General features: G+C 39.7%; 1 protein-coding gene across 2 annotated transcripts in view; it reads left to right on the plus strand.

Annotated features, from left to right (window-relative positions):
- Positions 1-14,557, plus strand: part of SEC31A (SEC31 homolog A, COPII coat complex component) — a 49,331-nt gene that overhangs the window by 19,134 nt on the left and 15,640 nt on the right. For both annotated transcript variants that reach the window (XM_018570978.1, XM_018570979.1), the window contains exons 11-20: positions 893-1,126; positions 3,725-3,799; positions 4,142-4,180; positions 7,352-7,429; positions 7,673-7,748; positions 8,875-9,053; positions 10,266-10,392; positions 12,680-12,825; positions 13,136-13,309; positions 13,433-13,591. In XM_018570978.1, coding sequence (XP_018426480.1) covers positions 893-1,126; positions 3,725-3,799; positions 4,142-4,180; positions 7,352-7,429; positions 7,673-7,748; positions 8,875-9,053; positions 10,266-10,392; positions 12,680-12,825; positions 13,136-13,309; positions 13,433-13,591 — 1,287 coding nt within the window. The remainder of the gene's footprint in view (positions 1-892; positions 1,127-3,724; positions 3,800-4,141; positions 4,181-7,351; positions 7,430-7,672; positions 7,749-8,874; positions 9,054-10,265; positions 10,393-12,679; positions 12,826-13,135; positions 13,310-13,432; positions 13,592-14,557) is intronic.

Raw genomic sequence — 14,557 nt, forward strand, 5'->3', positions numbered from 1 at the left:
AACGCCAAAGAAAGGAAAACTGGTAGTAAAATTTTAAAAAAAAAAAAAAAAAAAAAAAGACGACACCTAAAACTCTGCTATAGCAATTGTTGCATAATTGGAGGGGGGGGGGGCAAATTTGGTGAATCTTACCCAGACCTTCCATGGCTTGTAAAATTTGTGTGGACATCCTCTTCTCTGAAAGGTAATCTTTTCTTAAGCTAGGATAGAATTAACATTTATTTTCCATAATAAGAATGTAAGGGGATTAGGAGAGACACTTTTGAACAATAAGTTTCCTTTTCCCAAACAGGAGTCTAATGGCCCTCCGCCATTAGCTATCTGTATTCGTAGAGTTCTAGATATAACAGTTGTTCCATGCAACTTTATTTATCTGTGCAGCTAGTAATCAGTGTTTTTTTTTTATTTTCACGTCATCATAATGAAAATGCAACAGTTTTCTTTATCTAGTTTTTGACACCATGCAATAAAGGCAAAAACATAGGAAAGTCTTTTGTGAAATCACAGTGCAGTTCTTGAGATTTTTGCATTGTTCAGATTTGTGCTTTTCAGACCTGAACCATAGTTGAATCTTTGGGCACAATAAATTTACTTTTTTTACAAAGGTTTCAGAAGAATACATCTTAAGTGTCTTTCGATCCTAATCTTTAGAGACGCATTAGTTCTTTCGATGCAGTGGAGGTTGCATGCCTCCAACCCTGTGCATATGTCCTATGGTTGCTAGTAGTAGACATTGTTGAAGTAGTTGAAGATGTTTTGTGTCTTACTGGAGTGATGGAAAACAAATGTAGTTAAATGTGACAGCTGCTTGTTATACCATGACCTGGATAAATGGGAACCTTCACAGACATATCAAGATCTGTTTTTGTTTTTTCTTCCTTTTTACCCACAGTTTGGAGGCAAACTGGTCACATTTGAGGCAGAGAAAAGTCAGGCAACACAACAACAACCACAAGCCCAGCACTTTCATGTGTATGTCAGTCAAGTGGTTTCAGAACAGGAGTTCCTGAGCCGCTCTAACAAGTTACAGGATGTGGTCAGCACTGGCACTTTTCTGGAGTACTGCCAGAAGAAGATTGATGAAGCCAAAAATGACTTTGAAAAAAATGTGTGGTCCTTCTTAAAGGTAGTTATGTTTGCTGCCCTCTATTGTGTTTTCCCTCAATTTTATCCTCTCCTGATTTGTATCAATAATTTTGACTATAATTGTATTATATTCAATGCAGAATGCATGAATCACACAAGAAGACTGCAGTCACTTCCTGTCCTGTAGACTCAATTGAAAGTTAGAAAATATCTTTTCAATCTGAGGGAAATCCCCTTTTGGCCAGCTGTCACTGGAGCAAGTTGTCCCCATTGGAAGATTCCCCCTTGCATCCTGTTCTGGTGGCAACTTAAAGTGACATTAAACCCTCAGATTTTTTAACATAAAACAATAGTGTAATGTGTGCCTTACTGTAATCCATGGTTGTTTCCCTTCTCTTACCTGCTCTTCCTTTTAAATATGTATCTGTTCTCATGCTTGGAGAGAACTTCCCTTTTCAGCTCAGGGCCTCTTCCTGTAGTGCTGGCTCAGGTTACAGCCTATACACAGACACCGTGTGAGACAAGGCAGTCTGCTGAAAAGGGAAGTTCTCTCCAAGCATGAGAACAGATACATATTTAAAAGGAAGAGGAGCAAAGAGAAGGGAAACTACCATGGATTACAGTAAGGCGCACATTACAGTATTGTTTTATGTTAACAAATCTGAGGGTTTAATGTCACTTTAATATTTAAGATTTGCCCTCAGTTTCATTCCCGGTGACATTGGTAGTCAGGACAACTAGAGAAGGTGAATCTTTTTTTTTTTTCTCTTCATAATCAAGTGACAAGGTGAATCTTTTTAATAGTGACACAGGCAGCGATAAAAACAGTCACACATGTTCAATAAATACAAGAATTAAAAAAAAACCCAAAAAACAGTCACACACACATGTGTGTGATAAATATTCGCATTGACACTCTGGTCGTATCTATTGTAGTGGCATATCAGCTCTATTAGGCTGCTTTATATTGAATGATAAGGATTTCAAAGGTTAACCTTAGGGATGCACTGCAATGGAATTTTGAAACCGAAAATAAAAGATTTGTCAGGCTGAAACCGAAAATTAGGTTATTTTCAACCTTTGTAAAAATGTATACTTTTTAAAATGTATTTTATTTTTTGTATGCTTTACTGCTGGCCCCTAATAGATCACTTCCCATTCATTAATAACTGGGACATGGTAAGCACACTATGTCCCGTTATTTTCAAACACTCACTGATCGCTGAGAGTTTGTATACTGCTCTCCATCCTGAATCGGCTGTCACATGAGGCCGAGCGGGCAGTGGGGAGGGGAGCTCTCTATTCTGACACAGGAGGAGGAGCTGGAGGAGAGCTCCACCTCCTGCGCCCCGCACCGCTCGTCCTCCTGAAAGCTTCTCCTCCCCGCTGGTTGCCGGCCACTGCATCAGAAGGCACACAGACCGGCGCCCAGCGGGGAGGAGAGAAGCTAGGGATACACTTAATTTTCATCCGTCATGGCACTTTCGGCATTTTGCCAAATTTGGCGAAATTTCTATGCATCCCTAGTTAAAGCCCACATAACCACTCTGACATTCATGATATCAATGCTGTCTTGTAGACAACTTTAAATCAAGCATGTTGGCCATAGTATATCACTTATACAAAAAGACCAGGATTCAATATTAGTTGCACATTTTGGAAAAGATATATGAACTGGAGCAGTGCAGAGCAGACCCATTTTCACAGGGCTGCCAGGATGTGATTACTGAGCTTGTAAGTGAGGCTCAAAAAATCAGTTTTGCAGCATAGACAGCTTCTGTTGATTTAATACTTAGGGGGGAATTTATCAAAACTGGAGCAGACTGAATCTGGAGCAGTCCATAGCAACCAATCAGCATTTCCCTGCAGTTTCCTCCGGTAAGATTTGAAAATGAGATATAGAAGCCGATTGGTTGCAGGTCAAATCTGCTCCAGGTTTGATAAATTCCCCCTTAGTATCTAATCATTACTGCCAAAGTCTAAGAAACCTTGTGAATACATGGCGTGAGGTGGCTGTTTAAATTCTGTCTCTCTAACCAGGACCTATGGACAGAGCGTTGCAGAGAGACTACAGGTCCCATTACACAAAATACCCCTCTAGGTTTGCCCCCTCTTGCCCACAGTCTCTTGGTGCATGTCCAGCTCGTTACCGAAATCTATACAACAAAATCAATGTATGACAGCACTCCAGCTGAAAATTAAACTTCTTGATTATTGATGTTGATCACAAGGCAAAGTACAACGGGAAGAAAAGAGACTTCTTACATGTTTCATGCTAATGATCTCTTTTCTTCCTTTTGCACTTTGCCTTGTGATCAATATCAATAAGGAAGTTTAATTTTTAGCTGGAGTGCTGTCATCCATTCATATTGTGGGATATAGGGTCTCGTTAGGAATTATTTTGTTTAATTGTTTTTGCTTCTTATTAATGCTACTTTGACTTTTTGAGGCTCTCCCTTTTATATTTTCATAGTATAATTAACACTTATCGTATATCTGGTGTCGTCACTGGGTAGCTGTGGGAATTTCATGATATCTGTCTGTAGGTGTTTCTCTTAAATGAACAATTTTTCATGATCTTAAAGATGAACTTTTAGTGATGTAGCATTTCTTACACAACATTTTTGTATATTCCTAGGTGAACTTTGAGGATGACTCACGTGGCAAGTACTTGGAGCTTTTGGGATTCAGAAAGGAAGATCTTGGAGCAAAGGTATGTTGTTCTGCATTTAGTAATGCTAGCTGGACATAGACTGTGATTGCGTACTGCCGCATCATAGAATAGCATTAGTCTAATTGACAATTCCTAACATTCTTTAGCGTTCGTCTCTCTTGAGGCACACTCTGCATTTTCAGAACATGACAGTGTGTGTGTGTTCTCCCAATATCCCATATTTGATAAAAGGGGTGTAGGGTCATCTTCGTCTTCTTGGGGGACACATACAGTATATGAATGATAACATTACGGAAAGCTAGGAAATTAAGAGTATTTCAGTAAATAATATCATAATAATAATATAAATAAAGTGTTTTAACATATCAACATTTATTGCAGATTGCTTCAGTTCTAAGCCACACTGATGGAGCGCAAGAGGTATGTTTCAGTACAAATGTAACCTTTATGTTTTAGTCCACCATTCTAGTCACCCATTATTTACAATTTTTTTTTTTTAAACCTTTAACTTGCATGCTGTAATAGTTACTGCTGGTATGCTTTGCATTTTGTGGAGCACATTTAATTTGTTTGATTATCACTACTGGCAAGTAAATTCACTATAATGCTAAAGAGAAGTTGCCATCGCTTTTAACCTCTTTTACCTTGATTCACTTTCTAGATTTGCATGGCATCAAACACCTTGACCTATAAATGTAATTTGGATATCACATTGGGTTGCAGGTTAATGTGTTGCTGTATTTAAGTAGCCACCTATTTATGCTAGTTTACAAAAGGGACCTTTTTGTTTTTTTACTGTATGAAAGCAAGTTGGTTGAAAATTTTAGGCACTGTAGGAACATAGTAAAAAATCCAGCCTTAAGCTGAGCATATACTAGTAGTTTTTTTTCCAATTAGTCTGTGAGCTGAATGGAAAAAACAATCTAAACGATTCCTCTATCGGTTAGCATGGATGGGGGAATCCCCTCTGCCGGGCTTTTGTATTCTGACAGCGATGGATGTTCTACTAACTGGTTCAACCATGGAGCACATTATGACTGGTTAATCTAGAACTGGAAGAAATTTGCTCTGTTTATGGCCAGCTTTATTCTTTTAGGTGTATGTTGATCTTAATCTAATACATTTTATGTTATAATTACGATCTGTACTTTTCTAAATCAGCCAGGATAGAAATATAGGCGCATCCCTTGCAAACATTTTGTTGGAGGTGCAAAATTACCAAGGACAATGCTTGATCTAGTTCAGTGACTTACAGAGTAGTGAATGAAGGATAAGTTTTACTTATACTTCAAGAATAAGTCCGCAATGGTGTGGCCCAATAACTACATGCCACCTTGACGGGAAACCTGTTCAACTGTGCTAAAAACCTGATGGAGGTTCTACTCTGTCATGTTTTTAGTACAGTTGGGAAGGTTTCCCATCAAGGTGACATGTAGTCATTGGACCAGGAATTGAATGGAAATCTCCCCAACAGGGACAAATGAATAAAAACACTTTTTGTGAGAAAGTGTGTAAGGTTTATAATACTTGTTGTATTGCTATTGCCTATGAGTTTAATGTTGGGTTATTTCCCCTTACACTTCTGTAATGAAAATAAAGAAAAATCTCCCCAATGTAGAAATTGCTAATATTCACCCCAAACTGCAAAATGGCTGCCCAAACCAGTGCACTAGCTGTGGCCCATAACCATTTAAAAGTGGTTGTGCTTAGGGGGATGCACCAATATCGATACTAGTATCGGTGCCCATACAGAGTATTTAGGCGAGTACTCGCCCAAATGCTCTGAAACTTACCTCCGATACCACAACTTCTGGTCAGAGGGAGATCTCCCTCTGACTGGCAGTGCCGAGGGAGCATGGAGCCAGATTCCTTTCCAATCAGGAAGCCGGGCGGTGGGTTATGACCTACCTCCCAGCTTCCTGATTGGTTAGGAGGCCAGGCTGCCTAGCAACAAGTGACGCCGGCTTCCTAGCCAATAAGGGATGCCGGTCATGACGTGCTGCCCGTTTTCCTGATTGGCTAGGGAGCTGGCTTAACTTGTTGCTAGGCAGCCTGGCTTCCTGACCCATCAGGAAGCTGGACGGCACCTCATGACCCGCAGCTCGGCTTCCTGCTTGGTCAGGAAGCCAGGCAGACTCTGCAAGTGATGCCAGTGTTCTCTCGATAGAACACCAGCTTCCCAGGCAATCAGGAAGCTGGGCAACTTCCTGATAATTGGGGCACCGGTATCGGCAAAGTACCGAAGAAAAAATATCCGTACTAATACTCGATACCAAAAAAACGGTATCGGTGCATCCCTAGTTGTGCTCATTTATTGCATTTTTTAAAATAAATGTCCGAGCAATGAGAAAAATGTTTTCAGTGATAATATGGTTTTAAATGATATAATAGATAGGCTCCCATCACATAAAATAAAGCTTTCTTGTTCATCTTTCATGATCATTTTAGTTGTATTGTAAGCAACAGAAATGCAATTGAACTATTCACTGCTGTCATTGGCATATACTGTAAATTTACATAAATACATACATACATACACACACACAGGTTTGGTATAAGAAATGCTTGGAGCACAGACTGCATTTAGACTGCATTTCCAGACTGCATTTAGAATACCTGTTTTAATAAATTTGCTTGGCTGTGCTGCATGTGATCATGTTTGAATGTGCTTATCAATATATACACTGCAAATGTATTTTTTTTTTACATAAAAAAACCGTAATAAAAATTCTGTATCGCCTATAATGGATAAGCTTAACCAAATCCTACTGATTACTAACACTAAGGTTTCATATTATGCCCCCTGTTACATTGGCATGTGTAATGTATAATAATCTCCATATGTTTACTTAACTGTCTCCTAATACTTTACTGTACTTTTTCTTTTCTAAAAAGAATCAAGTAAACCTGTAATTTAAGATTAGTTCATGGTGGAAGCTGGTCCAAAAGTGGATTGATCTACCTTTTTTACATGCTAAAAAAACCAACAAAAACATGTTTCTTTACCAGCATCTTCATAGCTCTGCCTGATTGACTTCTAGCATAGAATATTCCCTCAGCCTTTCCTCATCTTCTGTAGTCCCATTCCTAGGGAACTCTGGACTACTGTAGGCTGGTCCTACGTTACCCTGGGTAATGGATACTTTCCCTATAGATGTCTATTGGTCTAACACCTTGTATAGGGAGAGTGAGAAGCATGACACATATTGGAATATCAGAGAACAGAGTACATGAATTGATTTATTGATAAATTGTACTCCAACCCATCACTCTATTTTATACTGTTAGAATACAGATGCTTTGTGTTTTATACTGCAATATATAGATAGTGAAACTACAAATCCCAACCGGACTTTGCCTCTGGGAGTAATGCCTGTGACTGTCAATCTTGCAATGCCTCATGTGATTTCTGGTTCCGCAACAGTTTGAGTACCAAGGTGATCTACCTCTCGTGTAGAACATCCATCTTTAGAATGGCCGCAAACCACCATGATTTAAAAAATATATATCTCCATTGATTTTCAATTGATTTCAACTATTTCTTTAACCCTCCCTTACTATTTCTATTTATTTAACACTATTCTATAAAAGGCTGAGAAAGACTCTGACCAGGCTGTAGAGAGTGATGAGGAAGGAAGTGAACCTACTGAAGAGCTGAGCTTGGGGGAGGTACTGTTTTTATTTAATGCTACTCTTTCCTGCAAGCTGTATTGTCCTAGTGCTGCTTACAAGCCGCGTTTAAATTACCATCAAATGCCAAACTAGCATTTTGTATTATTGTGGTTTGTTAATAAATAATATAGACAAGTTGCTTTTATATGTTGCCGTACACCATCTTGGGTATTAAACGCTTTATTCCTTAAAATTACATGCAGTGTATCAATGTGTTTCTGTCTTTTTCCGTTCTCTTAGAATGTCAGTGTGAGTAAATCGGATATTGGAGACACCATTCCCTCTGGTGAGACCTTCAGTATATCAGTCAGCGGAGGTAATTTTATCATTCATGTTCTCAAACGGACAGTTTTTGAATGAATGGGCTTTACTATTAACATGGACCTTTTACCCCCTTTCACTAAAAATCACCTCAGCATGCAGCTCTGCATTGTGATATGGAATCGTCTTACACATTCATTAGTTAAACATTTTTCATTTACCCACAATTATTGTTTTTTCATTTTCTAGTCCTCTTGGGCATTAGTGATGTAATGTGCCCAAGCGTTGCATCCTGGGAAGGCTACATGAGCAGAACATTGCTGGGAAATCTCATCTGTAATCTCACGAGATCTCGGGAAAGGCATTTTCTCCCCTGACATGATGTGCATGGTCACATGCCCTAGTCACATGTACCAGAACATAAAGGGAATTATATTAATCTGCCCTTAGTAAAAAATGGCCAGTATGAGAAGAATGGGGAGGGAAAGAAAAATAAGGTGTGCAAGCAATAACACGCCTGTAATTATCTATAAGTATGTGTTAGATTGTCATTTCTAAAGGTGATTTGTTCTTATTTCAAACACATGGGTAGCATTCCTCTTGAAAATATAACTCTCAGATTATACTGACAGCTTTGTATAGTAACTTTGTGTGATGTAGTCTCCTTCTAAACAGCAGTGGGTGCTTAAGGTATTTTCCATTCTTTGGTAGACATAATGGTATACCTATAAAATTACAGTAAGCTCCCCATTATCCGGCATACACAGGGATTGGTAGAATCCAGATAAATGTAGTTTCTGGTTGCTTGAGAGTTACTGTTAAAACTAGGTGTAACTAATGCCATACCCCGAACTAAACCATAACATAAACTTCCGTATTGAATTCATATTAATATTGAAATGCAGTAATCAAAAGCAAATAACACAAATAGGCACACGATCGTTTCCAGGGAAATATGTTTGTTTTGGTTCTGGTTAGTTGAGATACCGGATAACGGAGAGCTTACTGTATATCTAACTGCAGGAGCTATAATGAGTATCACCAGTAGGTGACACTGCAACTGTACTGAGAAATTAGAGCTGCTGATCTTTGAATGAGATTTGTGATGATTTGTAATTGTGAACTAGATGAGCAGATAATGTTGTCTTCACCTGTACTGAGACATTTTATGGCAATTCTAGATGTGGATGGACTCATCACTCAAGCTTTGTTAACTGGTAACTTTGAGAGTGCCGTCGATCTCTGCTTGCACGATAACCGTATGGCAGATGCTATAATACTAGCTATTGCTGGTGGCCCGGACCTGCTAGCTAGAACACAAAAGAAATACTTTGCGAGGACACAAAGCAAAATAACAAGGGTATGTATTATACATGTATAGTTTCCAAAGTGCAGCTGTACAAATAGCCAGTTGCAGACTTTTACCATCTCTCTGATCCACATTCTTTCTCATACATTGGCATTTATTGTGCAGCAAGTGCATTTCATCACAGGTGAAATCCTTCGCCATTATTGCCAGAACACAATAGAGTCGGGCATCAAGACATAGAACATTGAAGCCTTGTTCACACCAAATGCAGGTTTCTGCACACGCAGTGCAGTGGGTTGTGCCGCGTTTTTGATGCGTTCCGGGCTGTTTTTGGTAAAAAAAAAAATATATATATATTTTTTTTTGTTTATAATGGGCTTTCAGTGTGTTCCAGGGCGTTTGCATGCGTTTTTGATGCGTTTGCATGCGTTCCAGAGCAGGTAAAATAGGGCCTGCTGCAGTTTTTTTTACCTGCTCTGGAACTGCACGCTGCAATGTGAACTGGAGCAAAAAATACCATTGGAATACATTGGACGCAGTTTTGATCCGGTCTGCAACTGCTCTGCATCTGCTCCTGCTCCGCGCTTGGTGTGAACAAGGCCTGAAACATCATTGCACAAAAACAAGCTGCACTTGCAAACCAAAGTACATAGCAGACCTGTCAAGCTGTAATGAGTCAAACAGTCTCATTTAAGATGACTGCTCCCAATGCTTCTGTTGCCAGCATGTGGTTCCCAAATGGAGCGCATTCCAAACCAAACAGGAGATAGGCCATATGTTTAACACTTCCCACACCAATGCACAGGGTATCAAGGAGCCTCTTTTGTCAGAACTAATCCAAGTGCAAACCTTTCACTCCTCTTCCCGCTAGAATTGGGAAGAAGACACAATAAGCATAATAAACTATGCTATGGCAACATACTACACCCTGGAACAAATGCAGGTAATTAAATAATAAAAAGAACATGCAGAAGTAAACTAGCATGAAAAAAGTAGCAATGAAAAACCGTAATCCATGGCAACCAAACAGATTTCGGTTTACCAAAGTCGAAACAGTCAAAAGTGATTTCTCTCATTGTCATCATTTACTTGCTATAAATTTTCCAGAGAGAGGTATATTTTTTTAAACCCATATTTGATTCCTCACCAGAATGTTTTTGTGCTTCCTCCAAAATATTAGTTACTTGGTACTCTTTTATAGTTGAGTGTTATATGTTCTGTCATTACTTTTATACTAAAGCATTTTAACTTCTATTTCCCTAGCTGATAACTGCTGTAGTGACTAAGAACTGGAGTGATATCGTGCAGTCATGTGATCTCAAAAATTGGAGAGAGGCTTTGGCTGCAGTGCTGACCTATGCAAGACCTGAAGAATTTGCCTCTTTATGCGGTATGAAGTTTTAACGACAGTTCATACAAGTTTTATCACTGTTAAAGTGGAAGTTGGGGGGAAAAAATGATGATCAGAAGGCTTTCTATGACAGAAGAGACTGGTTCCTTCTGTCATAAAAGCATCTAGCTGCCTGTCGGCAATTATTTCTCCGTGTACAGGCTTGGCATGTCGGATTGAAGAAAGTTGCGTTATCAAGGCCTGGCTAATAAAGCAGGCAAAGACTTAAAACCTGGAGAAAGACCAGAGAGATGATGGAATCATCAGTGAAACAGGAGCACAGCGCTGGAAGGGATTGATTTGAAGGTGGCCATACACTGTACAACCATCGCAAGACCTTGGTTGTTGCGATGGTTGTAAAGTGATTAAAAAAACGTACGATCTGCCCATCTTGGACAGGCAGATCGCACTCTCGATCATCGCTAGCCCGCCCCTCAGGGCGATGACCGCAATGCTGAACGGGCAGTGTGCGCGTGCGCAGACCGGCCCGTTCGGCATTTGTCTCCTGAGCACTGTTCAAACCAGCCGAAAATCGTACGATTCTCGGCTGGTTTTCTAACATGCTCCTTAGACAAAAGACGTGCGACCGTACATTAGAAACGGTCGCACGTCTTCGTTCACACTGTTCGATTCTCGTACGATCGCGGGATTTACAGCGATTCTCGTACGAGAATCGAGCAGTGTATGGGCACCTTAACAGTTAAGTAGGCACTAATTTGCTAATATGCTGTGCATACTAGTACATTGTGGCTAAAAGCTTGTTTTTTTTTTCCTTCAGGTTCTTCCGCTTTAATTTGAAAGTGTAACTGTAATTTTAAAAGGAAACTGTAGTGGCTTTTAGTTAAATATTTTTTTTATATTTATAAAGTAATATATCATTATTTATGTTGTATAAAATTCTTTTTTGTCAAGTAACAATTTAATACAGAGTTTTTCCATGCTTCATCATGTACAGTGTATTCTGGGTTGTTTAAATAAAAAGCATAGCACTGGTTCTGCACTTCTAGACTGCTCCTGCAGACTGAAAATCTAAAAGGCACCTGCTCTGCTTGGAGAGGCATAGGGGAGAAGAGCCCTTTCTTTAAATCATTCTCACAGCTGACTCATCAAGCTGTGTGTTTAAATGTGAGATCCTGCTGTTAAAGTTTTCATAGCAGTAAACCAAGCTGTTCAGACCAGACTGCAAAATTTGCTGATGCTGTTTAGTGTGCTAGACATTAATCTAGAACATAAGGCGCATAGAGACACTCCTTAAAGAAGAACTCCGAACCAAAATACTATTAACCCTTGCATGGAGGCATTAAAAAGTCCAACAGTTTAAGAGCAAACATTATTTCTGTCCACAAAAATCACATTTATGACTGCTACAGCTATGGTGGTCATAAATATGCTTTTAAATTGTTTCCATTGATTTTTTATGAATATTTTTTTCTATGTATACTATAGTCCGGTTATGCTGACTGGTGACATTTTTGACTGACTGGTGAGACACCGCCGAATTTTTCAAGCCCTGTATATATATTTGATTGTTGGTAATCCCTGGATGTCATAACCCAAAAAATCCCAGTGTCATTCTGGCTTTTCTCTTTTAGTTTGATAAACAATATATAACTAAACCTTGTGATAAATACAATTTGTTAGGGATGCACCGATACTGTTTTTTTGGTATCGGGTACGAGTCACTATAGTTATCTTTCAGTACTCGCCAGTACCGATAACGGTACTCCTGCTAGCATGGAGCCGGCTTCCTGGCCAATCGGGAAGCCGGACGGCACGTAATATCACCTGATATTACCTGCCATCCGGATTCTTGATTTCCAGGGAAGCCGGCTCCATGCTGATTTGCCGGGAAACTGGCTTCGCAGCCAATGAGCATCAAGCCGGCCAACCAGGAAGCCGGACGGCGAGTCATTACCCACTGCCCGGCATCCTGATTGGCTCCATGTTCCCTTGTTGCACTGCCGTTAAAAGGATATCTCTCTCTGACCGGAAGCTCCAGTATCGGGGGTATGTATCGGAGCGTTTTGGCGAGTACTCATACTGGTATTGGTGCATCCCTACAGTTTGTTAGATTCTACTTTTGTGTGGTGCCTTCAATTCTTTGTATTGAGTGGTGTACATAGGCTGCTTATGTGCTATGGCATTTCATTTTATATTCCTGAAATTCCACCAAAAAGTACACAATAGCAGCAGTAGATTAACCCAAACAGCTGAACCCTAAAAATATCTTCATTAGAAATGGTCAGTTTATTGCTCTCTTTGGTTTTTGTTACTGTTTCTCCTGCAGATCTTTTGGGCTCCCGCCTTGAGAAAGAGGGTGATGTTTCTCTCCAGGCACAAGCTTGTCTGTGCTACATATGTGCTGGAAATGTAGAAAAATTGGTCGCCTGCTGGACCAGAGCCCAAGATGGCGCCAGTCCTCTTTCACTGCAGGTAGGTGGTTGATGCCATTTACTACATACCTATTTTATCTTTTTAGCTGTAATTATTTGTATGTGGAGAGCCAGTTTGCAGTGACATTTAAAAAGAGAATCTAAAAACTGATTGAACTGTGTCATTCCTCTTGTCTACCAGTCATCGGGCTAGCTATTTGCTCCAGTTCCGCAAAAACTTGAACTTGTATACAAGTTCAAGTTTTATGTTCAAGTGTTATGTTGTGTACAGCTAGTACAATAACAAAAGGTCATGTTCTCATAAGCACTAATTTATTTATTTTTTATATTATTTTTCATCATGTAATCAGGATCTTATAGAAAAAGTGGTTATCCTACGCAAAGCAGTGCAGATCATGCAGTCTGCCGACACCCAAGATGTTGGAGTTTTGCTGGCTGAGAAGATGAGTCAGTATGCCAACCTGCTGGCGGCTCAAGGCAGCCTTGCTGCTGCTATGGCATTTTTACCCAACAACACAAACCAGGTGAGAGATTTTTGAAATTACTTATGCAGATAGGCAGTATGTTGCTGTTGGAGGAATAAGAAGTACTCATTTTGGCCCCATGTTTGTAGGGTAGTAAGCTCTGATTTCTCTATTCTTCACCAGCTGAATATTGTGCAGTTGCGGGACAGACTGTCACGAGCGCAAGGAGAAGGTGGCCCGTCCACTGCTGGGAATGTTACATCTCATGGAGGACCAGCTACATTACCACATCGCCTGACAACACATGCAAAACCTGCAGCTGACAACCAGTACTACCCTCAGGTAACAATCCAAATGGGCCTGTTGATTTAGAATAGCATCAAATTGCCTTCGGATGCTTGATCATTCTTATTCAAATGAACAAAAATAGATTTGTAACTCATTTCCAACATTTATCTTTCCGCATCAGGATGTAAAGGCTCAGAACGCTGTGCATTGCTAACAGTCCATTTGGGTCTTTAATTTCTATGTCTGAAGGCATCCCAGTTAAATAGTTATAATCACAAAGGTCAGAGTTGTGACAGCGTCCCCTGCTGTGAAAAAGTGCAAACCATCTTGTTTATTCCCAGGGAAATCTGGCTCATAAGTGACCACCTGACAAATTAGTGTTCTTTGAACATAACTCCCCTAGTCTCTTGGAGACTTTAACTAATTCTAAATAGTTAGCAAACATTTTAAGATAAACCAGTGCCACTAGACCCAACAAATATCATTGCAAATACAGCCTTTCTGGTGATCAGTATTTGCATAAGTTGAGGTATGTGTGCCACCTTGCAATGTTTGTGTCTGGTAATAAGGTGGGCTCAGGCACAAAATGGTAGTACGCAGGAGGTGTCCCATATCATTAAATGGAGGCCCTGGCCCCACTGGCAGAGGCAAATGCTCTTATCAGACACATGGCTATGCCTGTTATCAACCTCCAAAGTCTTCTTAACATGTCTATTACTTATTACTATTATAATAATTTCACTTTGAGTGATAAGTATTCCCTGCCAAAGCTGCCAGCTCTGCTGATGATCATGGCTGGTCTAAAGCCAAGAGAACTAGTCTTCCTTCTCCCTGTAATCGTTGTGAGGTAAAATGGTGAGAGTGAGCCTCCTTTTATGGTAACCACAACTAACTAACTAAAAAATAAAAAAAAAAAAGGTCTGAAGAGGTAAGAGTGAAACTTAAAATATCAGTTTGGAGTTGGCTTCAAAATAAATTTATACTGGCTTTTGTAAATATTTTCTTTTATGATAGTGATAT

This window comes from Nanorana parkeri, unplaced genomic scaffold (assembly GCF_000935625.1).
Source record: "Nanorana parkeri isolate BGI_ZX_2015 unplaced genomic scaffold, ASM93562v1 scaffold1645, whole genome shotgun sequence".
NCBI lineage: Eukaryota > Metazoa > Chordata > Amphibia > Anura > Dicroglossidae > Nanorana > Nanorana parkeri.